We start from the raw sequence: 26713 nt of genomic DNA, 5'->3' as shown, positions 1-26713 counted from the left end.
TGTCATGCTCAGAAGAGACTCTGGGCACTTGAGGGGAAACTGGGGGCTGGGAGAGGTGGGTGTCAGGGCTGAGGAGCTGGAAGGCGAGAGGAACAACATGTCAGGGTCACATGGAGCCCTGGCTCCCAGCTTGGGAATCAGGCTCTTGATCTTAAAGTATTCTTGTCTCAAGCCTTGGCCAGCCCAGTGCCACAGCACCCAGGCCATAAGTGAGCAGAAGGTACGGTGTGGGTCTAGCCCTGGGACCCCAGGTGGGGAAGGGCTGTCTCCCACACCTGCATCCCTCTCAGCCATGGTCCAGGAGCTCCAGGCTTCGATTGGCTCCGTCTCTGCAGGACAAGCTCCCAACTCGGTCAGCTTTGCATCTTTTTGATTTTCAGCCTCATTTCCTCTCTTAATTCTGGGTTTCTGCCCTTCAACTTCTCCTAGGGTGGGTGGGTGCATCCTAACCGCCCCCTTGATAGCAAAGTGGGCATCTCTTTCCCCCTCCTCCCTTGTTCTGCAGTGGACCAGTCAATCACTTAGGACATGCTGCTGTCTTCAAATAACTGGTTTCAATTCACTCTGGGTCCCACCCAAAGTCCCCTTCCTTTTATGGTTTCCCCTATCTGTTTGGTCACTGGGTTTCTGCCACGAGGCAGGCGGTGTCAAGTGTGGAGCCCCTGTGCCTGTGATTCCGAATGGCTATGTTTCCTTCCGGTTGGGACATCTTATAGGTCACTTTCTTCTTCTGGGCGCAAGCCCTAAGACACTCAGGCCACTACCATTTCTTTGTGGTACCAGGAGTGAGTCCTTCCCGGGTTCCAGAGTCGGTGATCACCATTACCACTGAACCCTCTGTTCTGGGTCAGTGCCTCCCTGACGTCTCCTACCTTCCACACCGGCCTGCCTCGCTCATTCACCACGCCACAGACCCCTGCCCAGGTAACCTCAGGCAGACACAGCCATGCAAACACGAATGGACCCTGCAGTGCAGCGCTCAGATCCCCTTACAGCCCAGTATCTTGGCTGCCTCCCACAGAATCTCTCTCGGCTAACTGCCCTTGGCTAAAAAGAGCCGCTTTGTCCAAGATGTGGCCCTCTACCTGGGGGCTGCCGATATCCAGTGAGAGGTGATGCAGGGTACAAAGTCCCGGACCTCTGGCCTCAAAGCGAGATGACTGACCAGGGCCAGAGAGCACTCCAGGGAGCAGCCGAAGGCTCTGTCACATCCGCACCTCACCCAGCTTCTCCTCTGCCCAGCCCTGCTTCCCTTCCCTTTGACACATAGTGTTCTCTCATGAGTGCGTGCATGCTAAGTCGCTCAGTCGTGTCCGATTCCCTGTGACTCTATGGACTGTAGCCTGCCAGACTCCTCTGTCCAGGGGATTCTCCAGGCAAGAATACTGGAGTGGGTTGCCATTTCCTTCGCCAGGGCATCTTCCCCACCCAGGGATTGAACCTGCATCTCTTATGTCTCCTGCACTGGCATGTGGGTTCTTTACCACTAATGCCATCTGGGAAGCCTGGTGTTCCTCCAGACGATCCCAAATGATCCTCCCCGCTGCCAAACAGTCTCAGAGTCTGTCCACAGGGACCTGGACTCAGGTGCACCCCTCTCATCTGGCTTTCCAGAGATGCGGGGACTGGCAGCAGGGGGACAGGGGCAGGGCTTACCCACGATCATGTGGTTGCAGACATCACAGAAAGTGGGCTTCTTGAAGATGTGCTCCTGAAAGGCGTGGGCCTTGCCACCACCGCTGGGGTACAGGCTGGCCCTGGTGGGTGTGGAGGTCAGGCTTCCGGGGGCAGGGAGCGGGCTGGAGCTGGGGCTGACCTCCGCCAGCACATCCGCCTGCAGCTTCACGTCGCTGTTGGTTCGCTGGAAGAAGTTGTCAGCACTTTTGCTCCGTAAACTCTTGGTCTTGAAAGAAAGTGATCGTTTTAGTTTCTGGAGCTGCAATGCAACGACAGAACAGACTTACGATCAACCATGCAGACTCTTGCTGTGAGTGTTGGGGGGGTGGGGGTGAGGCCTGTTCCGTGGGCTGCTCCGTTCCCAACACCCTCAGCTCCTGTGGAGGTGCACGGGGGTCCCTGCAGGGGTGGCTGATGTCAGCAGCCCCCACTCCACCCCTCCTCCTCCTCCCTGCTGCCCTGGGCACCCACCCATGTGCTTCAAAATGGCTCATGGTTTTGGATACTGTTTGCCTTTCGAATTGGAATCACTGGAAACATTAAGTGTATGAACTCCTGGGATCACAGGCTGGGTCCATCATGCTGGGGTCTGTGCTGGCCTTTCTCTGCTGGGGTCCCTTGGCCATCATTTGTCTGTTCACACAGCAAAGCAGAGGAGGCCACTGACCGGGAATTAAAGTGGCTAAAGCATCACAGAACACAAACCAGAGCCTCCCAAGCCTGCTGGGCTCCAAAGCATGTGGATAAGTGTGTGTGTGTTTGAGGAGAACACCATGTGGAATTATCCACCCGACTTTCTCCACTCCGCCCCTGCCCTGCCTCTTGGTTTTGATCCTGGCAAAACTAGGCCATCTCGCCTCTGCCTTTGGGACCTATGAAGAAGCACCACATGGGCTGGAGGAATCCTAACACGGTTTGGTTCAGCCTGCCTCTCCAATCTAGTCTTCCCATGGGAGCTGAGAGGATATTTTGGGAACACAGATGTGACCACGTGAGCCTGTTGTTCAAAACCCTTCACAAAGTTCCCTTTGTCTTTATAAATTAAATTTATTTCATTCTTTTGGCCATGAGGCATGTGGGGTCTTAGCTTCCTGATCAGGAATAGAACTCATGTCCCCTGCATTGAAAGTGCAGTCTTAACCACTGCACTGCCAGGGAAGCACCTGTTCTCTATAAATTTAAAGAAAAGCTCCTTGCCACAGGCTTCAAGGACTGGTAGATTCTGGGTCCCAGTGACAGCTTAGATTGCCATCCACCTTGCTCTTGCCATCCCAGCCACAGTGACCTTTTAAAAGTCTAGGTTACTTATTATGCTTTTTTTTTTACCCTTCTACCTCATTTTATTTTGATTGCTTGGTTTTTTAAAATTAATTTACTTTTTAATTGAAGGATAATCGCTTTACAGAATTTTGTTGTTTACTGTCAAACCTCAACACGAATCAGCCATAGGTATTCATACATCCCCTCCCTCTTGAAACTCCCTCCCACCTCCTGCCCTATCCCACCCCTGTTGGAGTTTCCTGAGACATACAGCAAATTCCTGTTGGCTATCTATTTTACAGATGGTAACGTAAGTTTCCATGTTACTCTCTCCATACGTCTCACCCTCTCCTCCCTTCTTATTATGCTTTTAAATCATCAGCTCTTAGTGCAGAGTGTCCCCTCTGTCCAGACAAAAGAAATGAACCACTTGGCAGGCAGCTGCATGACCTGTCATAGGTCACTTCACCTGAAAGGCAGTTTTTCCCTCATAATTGAATATCCATGCCTATTGCCTGGAATTAATGTCTAAGCCCCAAAGCTGTAGACAGTGCTGATCACACTGTTCTAATAAAGGCCTCCATTTATTAGACAGCCCTACTGGACACACAGATGACCTCATCGAACTTGCCGAGCCTAGCCATCTCCGCACCAAGCCCCCAGCCTTCCCTGCAGGAGATCAGGAAGATGTGGTGGGTTTAGTGCTTGGGGTGGATGCCACAATTCTCTTTACCCTTCCCATGCTCCTTGGCAAAGTGACCTCAAGATCCGCCCATCCAAGCTGGAGCTCCTTGAATCCTGTTGGTTTGCGGGTATTTGACCAACAGCAGGTGGCAAAAGCAACTTCAAAGCCATTTCCAAGCCCAGACTTCAAGATGTCCTGCACACTTGTCTTCTACCTCGGAAACCTGCCCAGCTGCCATTTGCACAAACATGATGTAGCCTGAAGGACGATGGGAGACACAGGGTCCAGAAACCACCCCCATCACTCGAATGATGCAGAAGCAGAGCCACCCTGCTCCCTGCAGGGAATCAAAGATCCAGATGAGAACAGAGGAACTGCCCAGCTCAATCCTCATCAAACTGTCGACCCACAGAGTCATCCACTGAAGAGATGGCTGGTGTTCTGAATCATTAACTTGGGCATCTTCTGTGTGTAAACAGCAATACAGTGCTGTTCTCCCCACCTTTTAGATGCGTGCTAGGAATGTGCTTTGCTGTCCGTCTGAAGTTGGCAGTGGCTATGTGAAGCCAGTGCTCCACTTCAGGGAGCTTTCTGGGGAGAGGGGTCTGGGGGGACACCCTGCAGGGCCCTCAAGGGAAGCTCGGCTGAGACTAGTAGTGGAGCGTCATCAGCCAGAAAGGGCTAGCCAGAGAAGCAGCAACAACCTACAGAAAAGGTCAGAAGCTGTGGGCCGTCAAGACTCTTGTCCTTTCTCTCCGTTCTACAGCCCAGACCCAGCAGAGGGGCTAGACCTGACAGAGGAGAAGAAGGAGGTGCTCCTGGGTTATCTTGGGGTGTTTGTTACTGAACCATAATCTAGTGCATCCTCACTATACAGAAGAAGAAAGTCACGAGCCCTTGGGAGCACTGTACTTATTTTGAAGAGAAACTTCCATCTCCATCAAAGCTAACTACGAGGGTGCTATGAACCACTCACTCTGTGAGCCTGAGTCACACAGAGGTGAGAACCTGGAGCTAGCAAAGAAACAGAACACACGTTCTTCATGTCAAGTCCTTCTGGCTGTAAACTGGACTGGTGCTGAAGGAAGGCAGACTTAAACAGGGGGCAAGTGATTGAAGTATGTAGTACATACATGCATATATATTGTATATTGATATAATATAGTATACAATTATATATGTACAATATACAATATTAAATACTATATATGTGGATAATAAGACATTCAAACTACTACTACTTATTTATAAAATAAGTTGCATGGGTGGACCTCCAGATTGTCATACTGAATGAAGTCAGTCAGGCAGAAGGGGAAATATCATATGACATCTATTATACGTGGAATCTAAAAACAAATGATACAAATGAACTTACTTACAGAACAGAAACGGGTTCACAGACTTAGAGGACAAACTTACATTGCCAGGGGTTAAGAATGGGGGAAAAGGATAGTTAGGGTTTGGGACAGTCAAGTACACACTGCTATATTTAAAATGGACAATCAGCAAGGACCTACTCTATAACACATGAAACTCTGCTCAATGTTATGTGGCAGCCGGGATGGGAGAGGAGTTTTGGGGACAATTAACACATGTATATTTATGGCTGAATTCCTTTGCTGTTTACCTGAAACTATCATAACTTTGTTAATTGACTATATTCCAATAGAAAATAAAGTTTTTAAAAAATAGGTTGCAAAGATGGCCAGCACAGGGAATATAGTCAGTATTTTATAATAAGTTTATATGGAGTATAATGCATAAAAATATTGAATCAGTATGTTGTACACTGAAAACTAATACAATATTGAAAATCAAAAGTTAAGTTATTCAGTCGTGTCTGACTCTTTGCGACCCCATGGGCTGTCACCTGCCAACCTCCTCCCTCCATGGGATTTCCCAGGCAAGAATACTGGAGTGGGTTGCCATTTCCTTCTCCAGGGGATCTTCCTGACCCAGGGATCCAACTCAGGTCTCTTGCATTGCAGGTAGAATCTTTATAGTCTGAGCCAGCAGGGAAGTCTACTGTAAGTTAAACATACTTCAATTAAAAAGAAGAACTTGACCCCAAGTATCTAGGTCCACATCTGGAGACTTTTTTCATACCCTCATTCTGCTATTTTTTATTGTGTTAACTCAAGAAAAACTTGCTTGGGTCTTGAAAAAAGTGGCTAATGGATTAAGTCCATTTATAAGCTGAATCCTTTGTGTATTTTATATGCTATGTCTGATCCTTGACTTTTCATTTTCAAAGCACTGCAGAACCCCTCTAAAGCTGCACATTAGATTTATAGGAACCCAGTAAACGATTTTGGTTTAACAGCTTGCACTTTGTAAAGGCAGGCTGGAGAATCAGAAGAGCATGTAGAATCCCAACTCTGTTCAAAGCCTCACTGATGCATTCTTTGGTTTTAACAACCACTTAGCTAAAGATAAGATACGGGTTAGGGCAGTTTCCTTACTCAAATAAACAGAATTGCTACTTTCAGATAATTAAGAAAGAAACCCAGAGTTAGGTTATGCCAAATGAAGGGAAAAAATTACTGATTTTAAATATTAGCTATTAGATGGTTAGAAAATTATTTGGAATTCTTCACTAATTTAGCAGGGCTCTGGAGTGTTTCTCAATGAAAGACCAATCCAGTGAAAACTGCATGACCTATTCTTTTTTAAAACCTTTTATTTAAAATAACTTTAGTAATACAAGAATTGCAAAATAGTAGGATCCCTATATAAGGTTCACTCACTTTTCCCTAATGTTAACATTTATAATAAATTAATTGTAACCAAGAAACTAACACTGATATAAAACTATTATCTATAGATCTTATTTGACTTTTTCCAGTTTGTCCCTAATGTCTTTTTCCTGGTTCAGGACCCAATTAAGGATTACACATTGCATTTAGTTACATCTCCATAGTCTCTTTTTAAAATTGAAGTATAATTTATTTATAACATTGTGTTTGTTTAATTATTTACTTTTAATTTTTGACTGCACCCTGCTACATGTGGGGTCCTGTTTCTCAACCAGGGATTGAACATGCACCCCCTGCATTTGAAGGCTGCGTCTTAATCACTGAACCACCAGGAAGTCCCTCCACAGTCACAGTCTCTTCAACCTATATCAGGTCCTCACTTTTCTTGTCTTTCTTACTTTGATTTTTTGAAGACTACTAAGCAGTATTTTGTAGAATGTTCTTCAATTTCAGTTTGCCTGGTGTTTTCTCATTATTAAATTGAGGTTTTATATATATATATATATACACACACACACACATTTATGTGTATATATATATTTATTTATTTGGTTAAGATTGGTTTTATATATATATATATACACACACGTTTTTGTGTATATATATATATTTATTTATTTGGTTAATATTGGTTTTTTATATATATATATATATACACACACATTTATGTGTATATATATATATATATATACACACACATATATATATATATTTATTTATTTGGTTAAGATTAGGACAAAAGTGATGTGTTCTTCTCAGTGCAGCCTATCAGGAGGTATCTGATGTCAATTTGTCCTGTTACTGGTGATACTAACTTTGGTCACTTGGTTGAAGTGATATTTGCCAGGCTGTTCCACTCCAAAGTATTTTTCTCTTTATAATGAATGAGTTTCACACAGGGGGACTACTTTGAGACAATGTAGACATCCTGTTTCTCATCACACACTTGTTTTCTAATTTTAGCATCCATCAATGACTTCTGCCTGTAAAACTTCATTACTCAGTGCTTGCCTAATGGTGATATTCTACTTCCATTATCCTTCTATGTTAATTAGTATTCTACTGTAGAATTCCTCTTTTCATCTATTTATTCAATTGGCTATTTCTGTTAGTATGGACTGATGGATCTTTTCTCTATTCTACGAGTTACAGTTTAGTACTACTGTTATTTATTTCGTTGCTCAACTTGTCCCAGGTTTGGTCACTGGAAGCTCCTTTAGGTTTGAATCTGTGTCCTTTTCCAAGTGCTCTGATTATCTCTGAAGACTTCCTTACTTTCTGACGCTACAGGTTCTCCAGGCTTATCTCATATTCTCCTCATTCCAGTCTTGGAGCCAGCATTTCCCTGAGGAGCCCTGGTTAGTTTTACTGGGGAGTGGTACTTTAAACTGCTATCTGGGTACAGATGTGCTTATTACTATTGGGGTGTCAGTGGCTTTAGCTATCTCAGGGGACAGAACTAGGAAATACATTAATGTCTACTCACAAACCCATATACACATATCTATATTTATTTTTACATGAATCTATACAACTATTAAAAAATCATGAGTTCATACTGAAGCACTCCTTTATTTATTAAAACATGTTTGATTGTTCCGTGGTTGATATATGCACAGCTGGTGATTCAGTGGTTAAGACTCTTCCAATGTAGGGGTCACAGGTTCCACACCTCTGGTCGGGGAACAAGGATCCCACATGCTGTGGGACACAGCCAGAAACTTAAAAAAATAAATAAAAAATGAAGTTAGTGTTCTTAAAGTACAGCCAGAAGAGATGGGGACAGAAATTGGCTGGGATGAAATACACAGAACAAAGGAGAGAAACGAAAAAATTTGAGGAGTGGATAAGATGCCCGAGAAGACTCAGGCAGCCACTTAATAAAAGCTTTTTAAACTAAGTGGGTAAAAGGATCTTTTCACTTCAGTAAATACTTATTGATTATCTGCTTTGTCACATATCCCTCTAGGGACAAGGAGAGGTAATGGCATGCCCCTGGTCCTCAAGTTTTCATCTCACTCAGGGAGATATATGGGCAGATCCATGATACTCATATTATAGCGCTAAACTCAGTCTTGTGAGTGGAAAAAAAGCACGGGGGATGTAATTCACTCTTTTATTGTGGTCTAATATTCCATAAAATGGAGGTATTGGATTAACCGTTTCTCTATTGATGGATATTTGATTGCTTCTAGTATTTTTTGAGGCAGAGACCTGCTTTTGTTTACCAAAATTCATTTTCATCCCTTCCTGGCTATGCAGTTACATTACATATCCCAAAGCTTTCGGCAGATAAATGAGGAAATGAGACAGCGTTCTTGCTCATGGAATATGCTGAAATGACACGTGTCACTTCTGAAGCTAGACCTCTAGGCTGGGTGCATACCTGCACATCCGCTCTTCCTGCTTCGCTCCAGCTGCAGTGAGGGAGTGGTGTAGATCCTGCTTCAACCGTGGAGCTTACAACAATGCCCTAGAGGGTGGTGGAGCATGTGTTGGAAGGAAATGGGTGCTTGGGTGACTCACGGAGTCGAGCTGCCCTGCTAACCTAAACAGTTTACCCTGGAGTCTATGTGAGGGAAAAATAAACGTCTGCCTTTTTTGACGCACTGACTACTGACTGTGTGCTTATTACAAGAGTCTATCCTCACTCTCACTGTCATATTTTCTATTATAAACAACACTGGGATGAATATTTTGTACATACATCTTTGCACATATGTGCAAAGATAAAGAGCTTTAGTGCTGGAAGAACACTTGTTTGTCTATACTGGTTGGTATAGGAGAATGTCTTTTTCTCTATACCTTGGTCAATACTTCTTATAATTAACTTTCAAAATATACGCCAATTTCATAGGCAAAAAATGGTTATAAACTTCCAATTTCCTAATTGTCAGTAGGGATAAATTTCCTTTTTATATGTTTATGAGCTAAACTATGTGGCTTGTATGGGTAGAAACTAACTGCTCAAAATTTGGTCAATTTCTAGGAGGTGAATAGATCTTTTTATTGTTATGTACATATTTTAGAGATTTATAAAAACTTTGCCATTTGTGTGGCAAACATTTATCTCAGTTTGTCATTCATCTTTAACTTGACTCACTCAACATGTGTATGGAGGATGAATTTAAAATTTTACAAAGTCAAACTGACCCACACTGCTGCTGCTACGAGCTTCCCAGGTGCTGCGGTGGTAAAGAATCAGCCTGCCAACGCAGGAGACATGAGAGAGACAGGTTCCACCCCTGGGTCAGAAAGACCTCCTGGGGAAGGAAAGAGCAATCCACTCCAGTGTCCTTGCCTGGAAAGTCTCATGGACAGAGGAGCCTGGCGGGCTGTAGTCCATGGGGTCGGACACGACAGAGCAACGGAGCACACACAGCTGCTGCCGCCAACGGCCAACATGTGCTGAAGATGCACTGTCTGCTATTCTGTGTGATCACCGAGGCTGTTGTGTCAGTCAGCTAACGACATGTACTTACACTGACCTCTCTTCTGGCTCAAGACATGACACAAGGACTCGAACACCATCTACGCGAATATTCAAGTTATCTGGGTGATTTCTCTCACTACATTTAGGCAGAAATTCCAGATCTTGAAAAGCTCATTTCATTGAGAAATTTAAGAACATAAAACATAATATGGTGCCTGTACAACCTCTAAAACCTAAAATAAGTAAATACTATAACACTCGGGTGGTAAAGGGAGAACACAGTTATGAAAATGCTTACTGCTGGAATAAAAAGTACATTTTATTTACACTCTATTTTGTGCTTTCAATACACTTGGAAAGGTATAATCTCTAAAAAAAAAAAAAAGCTATGAAAGCTGAGATGATCAAACTCAATTAGAAAGAAAGAAGAGATCTGCTAGAGTTAAGAAAAGAATTTATAGCAACCAGTAAACTCTGGGAGTTGGTGATGGACAGGGAGGCCTGGCGTGCTGTGATTCATGGGGTCGCAAAGAGTCGGACACGACTGAGCGACTGAACTGAACTGAACTGAACCAATATCAGAATAAAATTTAAAACAAGAAAGGTAAAAGCAAAAAGGACTTGTTCTGCAGAAGGGTGATCTTGTGAGGTGGGGGCATGTTTGAGAAGCTCTCACGAAACACCAGACCTACTGTAAAGATACAAGAAGTTGAAAATCATCAGAGAAGATAATATGAGAGAGGATATGAAGAAACAACTAGGTCCTGAATAAGACTTCAGAATGACTAGAGCAGAAGCATGATTCAAAGATAAGAGAGAATTCCTGGGCTAAATGAGGGAAGGAGACTTAAACCCATCAATGAGGGAACCACCAAGTGTCCGGTCATCTGGCTAAAAAGACACAATCTCTTTTCCTGCCAGTGGGTTCAAGTGTCCTGTCAGAACATCCAGGTGTCAGAAGAAAAGGAGGACATCCAAACACATAGGAAGGAAAGTGGGTCATCCATGAAGGAAGATACCTAAGACTCACTTCAAGTTTCTCTTCTCCAATAGGAAACAACGTAAGGCAAAGTTATGACCCGAGTGCTCTTAGCCCAGACAAATGACTGTTCAGGAGCAGAGAAATCAGAAGCATTGGAAAATATGGAAAACATGAGGCATCAAAGAACTTGTGCTTGAAATAATTCAAACGTGGCTAAGTTAAAATGGTATAAACAGTTCACAAAGACAATTCACCTGTTATAAATACTTAATGAAACAGATGACATATAATTTAGAACAGATGACACATAATTTCGTTTTCACAGTAATAAAAATACCGCAAGTTGTAGTAACAAAACGCAAGTAGTGAGGGGGTGGAGGATGGGGGAGGAAGCCAGCTTGTGTTAACTTCCTCATTTTATGTGGAGGAGAAAGCCAGGGTGTTGGTTACAGCTGACATTTGAGTCCTTAGGATGTGTCATGTACTATTCCTAAAACTTCACATATATCATCTCTTTTAATCCTCCAATCCACCCTATGAGGCAGTTACTGTATGGCAGACACTTGACATGCACTCTCCTATTAAACCCACTCTACAGCTCTTGGAGAGACTATTATTCCAATTTGTAGATGATGATCCTGGAGGTCATATGTAAGTGGTAAAGCCAAGTGGTAAGCCACAGTCTTGCTTACTGTGACCAAGCCAGCATTTGCAACAAGCCCAATCTGATCATATTCCCCACTCGGAATTTCAGCCACAAGTGGCCGAAGAGGATGATATGTTCCTTCCTCTGGGCCTAGGTACCTCGGGAATACCCTCTCACCCTTAGGGAAAGTCACCTGCTATGTCGGACTGTCACAACTGGAGTTCATTTTCTTTATCTGTTCATTTGTTTCTTGTCCTTCTTTTTAAAGAGTGCCATGTGAGGGCAGGCAGGTTTTCTGTCTTTTTCACTGGGGAGACTTCAGCAATCACTGTTGAAATGCCTGGTACAAAGGAAGTACTCAAAGAGATAAATGAAGCTGCCTCCATCTTTCCAATCAGAACTAACTGCTCCTTGGGTCTACAATAACAATTTTTGCATCACAATACAGTTCTTATTTCAGTTTGAAACACTTTACTATCTTTTTGTGTGTCGTGCATGTATGCATGCACGCTTTGTCACTCAGTCGTGTCTAATTCTTTGCAACCCCATGGACTGTAGCCCACCAGGCTTCTCTGTCCTTGGGATTTTGCAGGCAAGAACACCAGAGTGGGTTGCCATTTTCTTCTCCAGGGGATCTTCTCAGGGATAGAATTCACATCTCTTGCGTTTCCTGCACTGACAGGTGGATTCTTTGCCACTAGCACCACCTTTTGTGTCTCCCCACCCTAAATTTGTAAATTCCTTACAGACTGGATTATATCTCAATGGACTTTAGATCTCTCCCAAAGCAGTTCTCAATTCTTTGTTTCCCTGTAGGACTCTGCCACCCCACCCCCCACCCCTCACCCACGGCAGACTCTGTTAGCTGTGTTTCCAACTTCCAGTCTCTACTTCTCTTTCTCTTACTAAACCTTCATTTTTCTTGAAACATCAGTACATCCAGCTTTACTTATAGCCGGAAATAGCTTATGACACAGTCCTGACCAAGGCAATGTACATCCAATGCGGATTTCTCCAGAGTTTTGCTTTTCTGATAAAAGAGGGAGGACTGGGTTGGTCTGATCTTTCTCTCTTCCTTCCCGTCTTGACACAGACATAAGATCCAGAGCTGCAGAAGCCCTCTTGCTATCCCATGACAGTGAACAAGAGGACATAAGCCAACAGGTCAAAGTGACAGAGCAGAGATGAGGAAGATGGTGATGGCTTTGCTGAATGACTAAGCCAAGGCCAGCAACTTCTTATCTCCAGGCTTCTCACTATGTGAGAAAAACCAACCCACCCTTGTTTAAATTACTGTAAGTTGGATTTTTTTGGTCCCTTTAACCAAAATTATCTTTAACTTGATCCTGCTGATATTTTAAATTGGTACAGCACTTACATGCTACACTCCCATGGGTATATGCAGATTTTTGACAAACCCAAACTATTACTGCAGGAGCATAAATCACTGCAAAAATCTGAGCTATGAGGAGAATGAGACTCCAAGAGGTTAAGTGCCTGCCCACTGTTATTCTGACAGGAAGCAGTGGAGTCAGGAATCAAATCCAGGTCTCTCAAGACTGCCAAATCCGTGCTGTGCCCTCGTCACCTCACCACAGAGTGTATGTGTGACACCTGCAAGGCCGTGTCCCCCGGCCTAATGGAGACACGGGGCCCCTGATCACCGCTCTTCAAAGACTTCGCCCTGGAGGAACACTCTTTCTGGGGTTTAGCTGCCATGATCTCACTTCCAATGATGGAGGTGCGACTTTGTTGGCCAAATGCTATCTCCCCGTTCTGGGTACATCTTTAAAGGCCACTTTAGGACATCCCCCACCAGCACCCTGTGATCCTGGTCATCCTCCCAGCCTGAGCTGGGAAAGTGTTCTGTGTGTTTGAGGAACACCAAGGAGCCTAGGCACCACTGACTGGGACAGGCCGGGAGGGAGAGGAGGAGGCAGGGGACAAAGGCAAACTTACAGAGGCAGAGGCTGATCCTACAGGACCTCAGAGGCCTCCGGGAGGACGCTGGATTCATTCCCAGTGTGATGGAAAGTCACTGCCCGACCCTGAGTGACCTGTATCTGTAAAGGATCGCACTGGTTTATACATGGAGAAGGGCTTCCCAAGTGGCACTAGTGGTAAAGAACCCATTTGCCAAAGCAGGAGACATGAGATGTGAGTTCGATTCCTGGGTCGGGAAGATCCCCTGGAGGAGCCCATGGCAACCCACTCCAGTATTCTTGCCTGGAGAATCCCCATGGACAGAGGGGCCTGGTGGGCTACAGTTCATAGGGTTGCAAAGAGTCGGACATGACTGAGTGACAGCACGCATATGCATGGAGAAAGGACTAGCATTTTCACAGACAGATGACAGCTTAAGTGAGGGCCACTGCAGTGGAAATGGTAAGAAGTGGTGTGTTCTTGGCATATTCTGAAATAGAGTCCACAGAGTTTCTTAGTGAGTTGGAGGTGCAGTGTGGGAAAAAGAGAGAAACCACAATGAGTTCAAGGCTTTTTTTCCTGAGCAGCTGCCATTGGGGAGATGGCTACTTACTGAGAATGATGGACAGCGGGAAGAAGCCAGCCTGGGGAGGAGATGACTACTGGTCAATTGTTTTTGATGGGCTAATTTTGAGATGACTCCTAGAAATCTATGTAAAGATGTGGTTAAAGAGAGTCCAAATCCCTGAAATGTCCAGTCCCAAACATCACAAGTTTTACCCGCTAGAGGCCAGACGCAAGGCACCAGAGTGAAAACTGTATGGGCTATGTCTGAAGATGAAGGCAAAGAACAAACAGGAACCACAGGCAAACACACTGAGGGTTTAGCTTTTCAGTCTCCTTTTGCTGCTCAACTCAGTATGTTACCAAGAAGATGGGTGTGTTTCTAAGAAAGATAATGATAATGCAGATAATAGAACTGCTCCCCTTTAAGACAGGGCTTCCCAGGTGGCGCAGTTGGTAAGGAATCCTATCGATGCAGGAGACACAAGAGACGTGGGTTCCATTCCTGGGTCAGGAAGATCCCCTGGAGCAGGAAATGGCAACCCACTCCAGTATTCTTGCCTGGAGAATCCCATGGACAGAGGAGCCTGGCGGGCTTCAGTCCAAGGGGTTGCAAAGAGTCGGATACGACTGAGCATGCACGCACCCCTTTAAGACTGTCTCCAAAACAAACACAGGATACACAAAGACACACATAAACACGGTTCTGCAGCATGGTAATGTAATCAGTGGTCGAGGGCTCTGGGGAGCTGACTGCCTGAAATGGTCAAGCTGCCTGGCTCCAAATCCTGGTTTTGATTTCTAATAGCTCTATTAACCTCTTCATGAGAGGAAAACATAGGCTGCAGAGATAATTCAAGGAGATAATCCCCATAAGACTCTTGGCAGAGTCTGGGACACAGAATCAACCTGATAAATATTAGCTATTATTACTTATATTCACAGAAACATGTAAGACAGACACACATAACCCACTGAACACACACCTCCATGCCTGTGCCCTGATAAACACACTAGTAAATCTGCATCTGCAGTACATGCATGCCTATATACAAAAAATGCCTTAAATTTTCTCATTCTCTCACTGATATTTTGCTTGCCTTTGATGTGAAAACATTCCTTTTTAATGATTTTCAAGAATGGAAGGATTATTTTCTTTTCCTCGCAAGAGCTGGCTCTTACTACTGATGCCTGCCAGAGCTCAGGGCTGGCTGTCCTCCTGAATGAATGACAAATACCCTCAGCAAATCTCTCTAAAAATAGACCGCCCCAAATGATGTTTGGCTTCAATTCTCATTTCCATGCACCTTGAAAAGAAAAACTGCATTCTTTTTAGAGACTTAGCACTAATCTATCTCAAGTAATGTGATTTGATAAAAATGAACAAATCTCTCAAGTTCTTCAAAAAGCCCTGTTTTGCCTCATTTATTTATCAGATTTATATAAAATATAAATGGAAAGCTGACCAATTTCTCCATATTTTGCCCAATGAATGTGCATTCTGTTTGGGAGCCACTTACTTAGAGTATGATACCTTGATAACTTGCCTTCTCTATTTCTTCCTCCAGATGCATGTGAATGGGTTGAGTGGCTACAAGATACCTTTCAAGCTATAGTCACTATGTAGAAGCAGATGAATTGCTCTCAGGATTACTAGCCAACTAAACTTCTGATGAACACAAATCTCCAAAAGTTCATTTGACTTTCTGGGTCAAGGACTATGCAGTTTATATCATCTATACCACTGAGATGCATGTTTGTGGCAAAAAAAAAAAAAAAAAAGCAAACAAAAAACAAATTTAAAAAGAACATTTAGAGTGCATTTTATATTGGGAAATCAATGCTGTTGGCCCAATGCTAATCGAGTATGAGCATGAATTCTATTAATCTCCTTACAACCTTAATATGCATAAACCAACTGAATTCTGATTTGGACCACCCTGCTGCCTTGATGTGGATCAGACAGAGGCAATCAATCAAGATCTTAACACCAGATCATTAGCATCTCTTCTACAGTCTATCTTGGCACACTTACTCTGGATGTTCAAACCGGGGAGCATGGAATCTGGAAGACTACAGGAAACATGTCAAATCTATACTTATATCCTTCTAGATGCCATTCAGTAAAAACAGAGGCAATGGATTTGCATATATTGCCTGCTGGTAACTTTGACATCATTCAATGGACACAGGATGCTCCTCTCCACATTACTGCTGTTACTATCATTATCTTCATCATCATCATCATCCTTCCAACTGCAGTATGTAAAGTAAGGGAAACACAATATTTCACACTGATTCACTCTGCTCTGGGGTGGGTGCCACAATTTAAGATTGATACCCGTGCACCCACTCACATACAATCATTCAGGTACCTACAGCTGCAAGTGTTAGGAAACCCAGATTCAACCTGGCTTAAGCATAATGAGACTGCTTCACATTAAGACAAGGTCATAATGCGGGAGATGACACTAGAGATAGCTAATTCAGTGGCAGAAAGACATCACAGAGAACTTAGGTTCTATCAGATTACTCTGCCTTCTTCATCCCAGACTTAAAGCTGGGACAGTCAAAAAATGGCTGCCTGTTCGCAAATATTCAGCAGCAGAAGAGTGACAGCCTCTCCCCTTACATCTATTCTTTTTGTTGTTGTTGTTGTTGTTTTTTATTAGTTGGAGGCTAATTACTTCACAACATTTCAGTGGGTCTTGTCATACATTGACACGAATCAGCCATAGAGTTACACGTATTCCCCATCCCGATCCCCCCTCCCACCTCCCTCTCCACCTGATTCCTCTGGGTCTTCCCAGTGCACCAGGCCCGAGCACTTGTCTCATGCATCCCACTTGGGCTGGTGATCTGTTTCACCATAGATAATATACATGCTGTTCTTTTGAAACATCCCACCCTCACCTTCTCCCACAGAGTCCAAAAGTCTGTTCTGTACTTCTGTGTCTCTTTTTCTGTTTTGCATATAGGATTATTGTTACCATCTTTCTAAATTCCATATATATGTGTTAGTATGCTGTAATGTTCTTTATCTTTCTGGCTTACTTCACTCTGTATAATGGGCTCCAGTTTCATCCATCTCTTTAGAACTGATTCAAATGAATTCTTTTTAACGGTGGAGTAATATTCCATGGTGTATATGTACCACAGCTTCCTTATCCATTCGTCTGCTGATGGGCATCTAGGTTGCTTCCATGTCTTGGCTATTATAAACAGTGCTGCGATGAACATTGGGGTGCACGTGTCTCTTTCAGATCTAGTTTCCTCGGTGTGTATGCCCAGAAGTGGGATTGCTGGGTCATATGGCAGTTCTATTTCCAGTTTTTTAAGAAATCTCCACACTGTTTTCCATAGGGGCTGTACTAGTTTGCATTCCCACCAACAGTGTAAGAGGGTTCCCTTTTCTCCACACCCTCTCCAGCATTTATTGCTTGTAGACTTTCGGATAGCAGCCATCCTGACTGGCATGTAATGGTACCTCATTGTGGTTTTGATTTGCATTTCTCTAATAATGAGTGATGTTGAGCATCTTTTCATCTCTTTGTTAGCCATCTGTATGTCTTCTTTGGAGAAATGTCTGTTTAGTTCTTTGGCCCATTTTTTGATTGGGTCATTTATTTTTCTGGAATTGAGCTTCAGGAGTTGCTTGTATATTTTTGAGATTAATTCTTTGTCTGTTTCTTCATTTGCTATTATTTTCTCCCAATCTGAGGACTATCTTTTCACCTTACTTATAGTTTCCTTTGTTGTGCAAAAGCTTTTAAGTTTCACTAGGTCCCATTTGTTTAGTTTTGCTTTTATTTCCAATATTCTGGGAGGTGGGTCATAGAGGATCTTGCTGTGATTTATGTCGGAGAGTGTTTTGCCTATGTTCTCCTCTAGAAGTTTTATAGTTTCTGGTCTTACATTTAGATCTTTAATCCATTTTGAGTTTATTTTTGTGTATGGTGTTAGAAAGTGTTCTGGTTTTATTCTTTTACAAGTGGTTGACCAGTTTTCCCAGCACCACTTGTTAAAGAGGTTGTCTTTTTTCCATTGTATATCCTTGCCTCCTTTGTCGAAGATAAGGTATCCATAGGTTCGTGGATTTATCTCTGGGCTTTCTATTCTGTTCTTATTGGCCTGTCTGGAAACCTTTCCTTCAAGCTCATCATCAGATTTCCCTTCTCTTATTGGCCAGAATTGTAACCACATGTCCTTCCTAAACCTTTCTCTAACAAGGAGAGTGACTGGCTTAGACCAATCCGGATTCACTTCTTTGGTGCATGGACTGAGAACAGTGTTTACTGAAGAACACAGTGATAGAGAGAAGGGTGGGCACCAGAGCAAAACAGCATTTTATCAGGAAGGAGGAAGGAGTAAATGGCCCTGAGGTAGGCAACCAACAGGGGTCCTAAACATAAGGAGCCACGGGTGGAGACCCACTGGGTTAGTGGAGGAAGATGGGAGGGGGATTTTAGGAGAAGATAACAAGGACTTCCCTGGTGGCTCAGAGGGTAAAGCGTCTGCCTGCAAGGCGGGAGGCCTCTGTTTGATCCCTGGCTCGGGAAGATCCCCTGGAGAAGGAAATGGCAACCCACCCCAGTAAACCCACTCCAGTACTCTTGCCAGTCTGGTGGGCTATAGCCCATGGGGTCGCAAAGAGTTGGACATGACTGGAGCAATTTCACTTCACTAACAAGAACTTAGGGGAGCAAAAACACATTATTCCCTCCTTATTCTTTCTCATATTCTGGGCTTCCCAGGTGGCACTAGTGATAAAGAATTTGTCTGCCAGTGCAGGAGACGCCAAGAGACAGGGTTTGATCCCTGGGTCAGTAAGATCTCCATTAGAAGGAAATGGCAACCTACTCCAGTATCCTTGCCTGGCAAATCCCATGCACCAAGGAGCCTGGCAGGCTACTGTCCATGGGGCCACAAAGAGTCAGACACAACTTCCTTGTTAGATTACTCTGTATGAGAAAAATGGTGGGATAATTGCTCCAGGGTTACTGTGCTGGGTTGTATAAGACTATCCTAGCAGGCTAGCATGACATCACCCTGCTGAAGTAAGCTTGAAGAAGCTTCCATGTTGTGGGTGAGGGAGTGGTGGCCTGTGGCAAGGACCAAAGTGGCTTCCAGTTATTGAGACCATCCCTAGCCTGTAGTTAGCAAGAAAACGGGAACCTCAGTCATCCAGCTGCAAGGAGTTGAATTCTTCCCATAATGAGTGAGCTTGGAAGAAGACCCAGGCCTCAGATGAGACTGCAGCTTTGGCTGACGCCTTAATTTCATCTCAGTAAGATGCTAAGCAAAGAAGCCCACTAACCTCCACCTAGATTCCTGACTCACAGAAACTATGAGATTAAATAAATATGTGCTAAGGTGCTAAATTTGTAGTATTTTGTTAGGCAGCAACAGAAACTCATACACCCACTTTAGTCCATCAGGTGAGTGAGAAATAAACATGTTCTTCATGTTAAGCCGTTGAACTTCGGCAGTTCACGGCAGCATGTTACCTTAAGTAAATAAATACAACAGCATTAACAAGCTTGCTCATATAAAGGCAGTCAAAGTCCCATGAAACGTGCTGTGACCATCTCCTCTGGAAACCGTGTCATAGAGGCAGTCCCCTGGGGCTCACCCACTCTCGAAATGGAATCCTGAACAGCTATTCGTTGTCACTCCCAAATTACAGCACTTTTCACTTATGGCATCTGCTTGCTTCAATTAATTAGAATCTGTGCCAGAAATGATGATACCTCTGAAAACCATCAGGAGGACTGCCTGTCATATTTATGCAGCAGGAAAGGCCTTGCCTTTCTGGCAGGTACTGAGGTCCTGCTCGTTTTTTTTAATAAAACAAGCAATAGTCTACCCAAATAGGGATAGAGGATTCCAGCCTTTTTCAGCCCTAAAATGTCATATAGCTTTTAAATAGACCTAATGGCTCCCATTTTAGTGAACAAAGAGTGTTTATGAAGTATTGGGACAGAAATCTATATGTGCTTCTTCCTTTAATGTTTACCTCAATCCTGAAAGAGAAAATATAAATCCCATCATATTGATGAGGAACACGAGGCTTAGAGATGTTGAACAATGTACCTAAGACCATAGTATCTGAATGGCAGAGCCAAGCGTCAAATGCAAGCTCATGTGAATCATTCATCTATACATGAATTCATTTGCCATCCATTCAATATTCCATTTTTAGGCAGCAGTGAAATTCTGCAGGTTTACTCACATATACTTTTACTTGACAATCTCCATCATCAAATGAGTACAAGGAACACTGGTCAAATCTGAATACAATAGGTGAATTGTATGAATGTCAATATCTTGGTTATGATACTATAATTTAGCAAATGTTATCACTGGAGTAAATGAGGTGTAATGTACATGGGATCTCTCTGTATTATTTCTTATAATTACATATGAATCTCCAATTATTTTAATAAACACTTCAATTAAAAGAAATTTAAAAATTTCCATCATCTATCTTTTGATCTATTTAGCTATCATTTCAATACTTCTTACATACATGAATTATCCTACACATTTTGTCCTCTGTTTTGCTTTTTCCACATCAGATTATAGACAGACTAACTTTATGAATATACTTTTCCATGCTATAGTGTATTGCACTTAATCATACTATTGATGGAAACTTGAGGCTGCCCTAAATTTTGCTGTTGCAAGCACTGTTCCAATGAACATCATCATATGTATATCCCCAAGCAGAAGTACATTTGGTAAGAGTAATAAAATAAAAACTAATATTGGTGGGTGCTACTTAGAGATTGGTATTTTGGTAAGTGCTTTGCATGTGTTATTCATTAAAGTGTCACAATTACCCTCTGAAGTAAGTTTCATTAGGATCCCAGTGCTACAAATGAAGAGGCTGTGGCTAGGATAGCTGGTACTAATTCCTCAAGAAGGATGGCAGAATGGACTTACTGGTTTTCATTTTGAAAAAGCATGTTGGGGTTTTACGATTGGAAGTCACTTGAGTTTATGTGATTGACACCCTGACAATACTGAGTCTTCTCATCTAAAAATGTCATGCCTTTCCACTAATTTAGATCTCCTCATTTGCTTTCCATAATGTTGGCATGTTTCTTCACATTGCACATACATATTTCTTGCTAAAGATACTCTTCCATATGTCACAGTTTTTGCTGGTGTAAAGAAAATTAATGGGTTTCACATTTTTTTAATTTTGAACTTGTCACATACAGAATTGTCTTATGAGTCATAAGAGTTTCAACTGATTATTTTAAATAGACTTTCATATAAACTGCTCAGCGTGGCAATTCTGTCTCTTCATTTTACTATTCTTATTTATTTTTCCATCCTGGGACTTCTAGAGCAATATTGGGTAACACAGGCAAGAGTGAGTTTGTCTTGTTCCTCACTTTAAGGGGATACATGATTCACTACTACATGGAGAATTTGCTACAGTTTTCTGGTGAATAGTCCAGCAAATAAATACAGCCTAACTTACTAAGAATCTTTTTGATAATCAGAAAGTCTAACTGATTCTGCATTGGTGGAGTCAAAGCAATTTTCTCCCCTCCCCAACTTTTTTTAAATCAAAGTAGGGAATTACATATTTTTTTGTTGCCCTTGCTTTTTGTGGGTCCATTCTCCTTGGTTATGAGAATTTCATTTTTAAATATACAGATGGCTTTGTGAATGCTTTATGCAGAATTTAATTTGTATCTATGCTCTTTTGGAAGGCATGATGACTTTTTTTTATGGAGTCTTCCCAATGACTTGATATTGAGTTCCAAGTTGAATGTACCTTTCTGTCACAGTCTGAAAACCCTTTATTTTTACTCTCAGCCTGCTGTAACTCTGGAGTCTCATTATGAGAAGGTCACCTGTTTTTTAGTTTCTGGAGACATTTAGAGATTTTACTCTATTTTTGAAGTTTAGAAAGGTCATCATGACTCTTCTAATTGCACATATATAGTTCTTTCAATTTTATTTTTCATATCATTCTTATATTTTTGCTTTTACTGCCTAACACAACTTATATTTGACTTTTATTGCTCAGCACTTATTGAAACCTTTCAATTTTAACATATAAATCTGATTTCTTTCTATTCAACTTTTTATTACTTTTTTTATTTTTTCATATTTAAAAAATCCTTAAAGTTTTTTAAAAATTATCTTGTCATCTCCATTTTAGCTGTTCTAGTGGCGATGACCTCCTGGTCTTCTGTTTCTATTTTCAGTATCTCCAGACCTTTCCTTTTCTATCTCTTTTGGGAGATTCCCTACTTTACCTTCCATTTTACTGATGCAGTCTTCAGATATGTTCATTCTATTTTTCAGACTTTGCACTTTTTAAAAAAATTTCAGAAATCTTACTTTTTCCCCAAAATTCATTCATGGCCTTTGTTGTCCCCCCCCCCACCAACCCACCACCTTTTAAAAAATAGAAACCCGTTCTTTTGATATGGTCACAATTCTTTTTGAATCTCTCTGAAGATACCAATTATAAAGTAATTTTACAGAGTCGCCATATGATCCAGAAATCCTGCTCCTTGGCATGTGTCCAGAGAAAACTCTAATTTGAAGATACACGCATCTCTATGCGCACAGCAGCAGTACTCACAATAGCCAAGACACGGAAACGACTTCACAGTCTCAGGCGTGAGAGGGGGTGCTCCCCGCAGGGTCGAGCGCTAGCTGCTGCAGAGTCAGGGTGGGCATTCAAGCTACCCAGATTGTACCGTTGACAGATACAACGGTAAAGAAGATGTGGTACATGTGTACAATGGAACACTACTCAGCCACGGAAAGAAAGAAACCATGCCATCTGCAGCCACACGGACCTAGAGATGCTCATATGATCACACTAAGTGAAGTAAGTCAGAAAGGGAAAGACAAATACTATATAATATCACTTACATGTAGAATCCAAAATGCAACACAAATAAACTTATCTATGAGACAGTAACAGACTCATAGACAAAAAGGACAGACAAGATCTATGAAACAGTAACAGACTCATAGACAAAAAGAACAGACTTGCGGTTGCCAAGTGGGGGGTGTGGGGAAGGGATGATGCAAGCTGTTACAGAAAATGGATAAAAAACAAGGTCCCACTGTATAGTACTGGGAACCATATTCAATATTTGGGGACAAACCACAATGGAAAAGAATTTTTAAAAGAATATATGTATAACTGAATCACTTTGCTGTGCAGCGGAAATTAGCACAACATTGTAAATCAACTACCCTTCAATAAAAACGAAACCTATTATAGGTCATGATCCTTGTGTCATCGCCCGTCTTGGGGTTTTTTGGTTGTGCACACATCCTTCTCCCCTCTGCTTTTGCTATCTGTTTGTGTTCACGGGTGAAGAACTAGCCTGAGCACACAGGTGGTTGGGATGAGCTTCCTCAGCAGGTAAGGCTCTGAGCAGACCACACCATGGATCCATGTGACTTGGGAACAGGCAGCCTCTCCTTTAGGGTATCTGGGTGGGGATGACAAAGGCAGGATGGAGGGCCCCACAAATGCCAACATATGGGGGGGGCTTTACAGTGAGATTTGAATGCTTTCCTATATTTCTCTCCTGGGTAGAGCTGTCTTCTGTTAACTATTTTCCTGCAGTTAAGGGTTTTTGAAGTCAGGAATTATCTTGGGCTCTGCTTCTCTGTCTGGCCTCTGAATCTACTCTGAGTGACTTACTACACTATGCATTAGGTTATTTAGACAGTAGTCTGGAGGTGTTTGCCTCCAGCAGAAGCCTACACTGCTAGCTCTTTGCATCCTTTGGGGAACGAGGCGGAATGACAGAACCTCTGTTCCGTAGTTTGCTGCTGATACCACCCTGCTCTTTGCATCGGCTAACTCTCAGCTTGGGCGGGGTGGATCTCCTGAGCTCCGCTGGGAATGTCTGTCTGCTCTCCTGGCTGTAGCTATTAACTCCCTCCAGAACCTGTTTTGAGCAAGTTTTCTATGAATTTGCTTTCTCTGCTTCAAAATTTCCACAATTTCCTCACAAATTCTGGACTGCGGGTCGTATCATTTCTCATTTTACCACCGTTACTGACATCATCTTTTAACGTACATTATCTGCTACATCAAGGATTTTTGCGAGGAAAGGCAATTAAATATCCATCCCAGTCTAGATTCTGAATGATGAGTTCTTAATGATCTTTAAAGTGGGGCTGACCAATTGCCTGGACAAGTTACCTCCTCAGCCTCAGTTTGCTCACCTGTGGTTTGGATCGAATATTAACCTGTCGCAAAGGGACTGCTGTAAGGATTAGAAACTCGATTCAACATACCTGGGTGATGAGACTCAGTACATGGCACCTGCTTTTACTGTCTGCACTATAGTGATGTCATTTTGCCTTGCAGGACAGATGGCAGGACTCAGCCTGACACAGGACACAGCCTGCATCACTTTCCTCACAGAAGAGGAAGAGCAAGCAGCCTTTAGCACCCAGCCTCAGCCACACACAGGGTGGGGAGGCTGGGGAGAGGTAACTAACGGCTGTAAGCTTCTGGCTCCTCATCTGTAAAGCAGGCATAAAAACAAGATCTGTTTGGGAAGGCTACTGTGAGGACAAAATAAAATAAGGTCCAGAAAGTGGGATGCAGTGACCGGTCCTTCCTTCACCCTCTTTTTCTCCTCTTCATACTCACCCCCTCCATCCATCCATTCGTCTCCTTTCCTTCCTCCTCTTTTCCTGGGTTTCCATTCTTATTGCTGTGCACACTCATCCTTCTCCCCTATGCTTTTGTTGTCTGTTTGTGTTTATGGGCCAAGAACTAGCCTGAGCACACAGGTGGTTGGGATGAGCTTCCTCTGCAGATAAGGCTCTGAGTTGTTGTTGTTACTGAACCAGGTTCCAGAGAATTAATTAATCCTTTATCTCATTAAAAATCATTATTGAGTATTGATGTTCTTTAGCCCCGTAGGGGAAAAAATCTGGAAACAGATGTAAGTGCTTTTTCCCTACAAGCTGTTAGTGCTTTCAGAATGTGGCTGTGGAAAAGGTAAAGCAAAGAAGCAACAAACCAACCAGCAACCAATCAACCTACGGGGACTCAAAGCCAGAACTGGGAACAAATTTCAGTTCACACACACATCAGTCATATGCCCCCAGGGAAGTCACTTTGCTTTCCTGAGCCTTGACCTCTGTGGCTTCCTCATATGTCAAATGAGGATGAACTGGAACCGTGTACACAGATCACCCCGCACAGCGAGGCCCAGGGAAATGTCCATCCCCCTTCCTTCCCACTTCCCTCACTCTGCCAGGCCCTGAGTGGTGATCACCGTGCAAGGCTGGCTGTATGGGGTCACCCGCTGCGTGCCGCTGTGCTGTGCTAGTCGTGTCCGACTCTGCAACCTCATGGACTGTAGCCTGCCAGGCTCCTCTGTCCGTGGACTTTCCAGGCAAGAATACTGGGGTGGGTTGCCATTTCCTCCTCCCCGGGATCTTGCCAACCCAGGGACTGAACCTGCGTCTCCTGCATTGCAGGTAGATTCTTTACTGCTGAGCCACTGGGGAAGCCCCCACTTCTTGTGTACGGTCACCAAAAACCCTGCAGCAAGAAGAGCCCCAGATTTGGTTTAATTCTCTGCTGTTGCTGTTGAAATTCTTAATAATGTTTGAACAAGGAGCTCTTACTGTCATTTTGCACTAGATCCCTAAACTACGTAGCTGGTTTTGCAGGCTGTGGCATCATGCATGGCAGAGTCCGTATTTCTGTCTTCCCCACAGACAGGGAAGAAGCAGGTTCCCAGGTGCCCGAAGGCAGCAGCTACGGAACCCTGCTGCTGGCCGTCTGAGGCTTCTGCTCTCCCAGCATCATGTCTGTCCAAGTTTCCAAAGCAGCCGGCGCAGGCTTCCTTGGGTTTCCCGCAGCCCTTCTAACTATAGCTCCGATTTGACACACTTGCTATTTTCTCTCCAGGTCCTCAAGGTAGTTCTCTGCAAGGTTTTGGAAGTGATGCAGCTTCCTTTTTGTTAATGACTTTAAAGGAACGAGCATGTTTGTGGGACAAGAAAACTTCTAGGAACAGGCTGGAAAAGGCAGACTCATGCTGTGCATGGACTAGAGTACATCCTCGAGTGTGAAAGCCCAGCCAAGGAGACGCGCACCTGGGAAGTGCCCCTGCTTCCTTCCTGAGCTACCTGCTCCTTTATTTCCAGAGGGGACAGAGACTGCTTTTCACAAGCGAGTATGACTTCACAAGGGAAGGACAGCAAATGCTTTGGAGGTTTGATTTCCCGCTTGTTTTAAAATGAACCCTGGTTTGACCAAGTTAGTCTCAAATATGTGAAACTGATGTCCATTGTCTTCTTTATCCAACTCCAGCCCCACAAGGATGTTTCAGCCCTAAGGCAATAGTGTAGGGTGCTCCACCCAAATCCTCTCTACTGGGGCCCTTGCACTCAACTCCCAGTGGCTGGGTTAGCAGATCACTCTTCCCAGAATTTTTTTGGGCTCCAAAATCACTGCAGATGGTGACTGCAGCCATGAAATTAAAAGACACTTACTCCTTGGAAGAAAAGTTATGACCAACCTAGATAGCGTATTTAAAAGCAGAGACATCACTTTGCCAACAAAGGTCCATCTAGTCAAGGCTATGGTGTTTCCAATGGTCATGTATGGATGTGAGAGCTGGACTGTGAAGAAAGCTGAGCACCAAGGAATTGATGCTTTTGAACTGTGGTATTGGAGAAGACTCTTGAGAGTCCCTTGGACTGCAAGGAGATCCAACCAGTTCATCCTAAAGGAAATCAGTCCTGGGTGTTCACTGGAAGG

General features: G+C 43.3%; 1 protein-coding gene across 2 annotated transcripts in view; it reads right to left on the bottom strand.

The window, feature by feature from the left end:
* The window catches only part of STAC (SH3 and cysteine rich domain), a 113798-nt gene that overhangs the window by 68579 nt on the left and 18506 nt on the right, over positions 1-26713 (bottom strand). Inside the window, exon 2 of one of the 2 annotated variants that reach the window (XM_065932970.1) lies at positions 1657-1903. In XM_065932970.1, coding sequence (XP_065789042.1) covers positions 1657-1903 — 247 coding nt within the window. Of the gene's footprint in view, positions 1-1656; positions 1937-26713 lie in introns of both variants that reach the window. The other variant, XM_065932969.1, reaches the window with a different exon arrangement.

The sequence above is a fragment of the Muntiacus reevesi genome, chromosome 4, assembly GCF_963930625.1.
Source record: "Muntiacus reevesi chromosome 4, mMunRee1.1, whole genome shotgun sequence".
NCBI lineage: Eukaryota > Metazoa > Chordata > Mammalia > Artiodactyla > Cervidae > Muntiacus > Muntiacus reevesi.
Note: the sequence above shows the minus strand (reverse complement) of the source record. Positions and strands in the feature narration are given on the sequence as shown.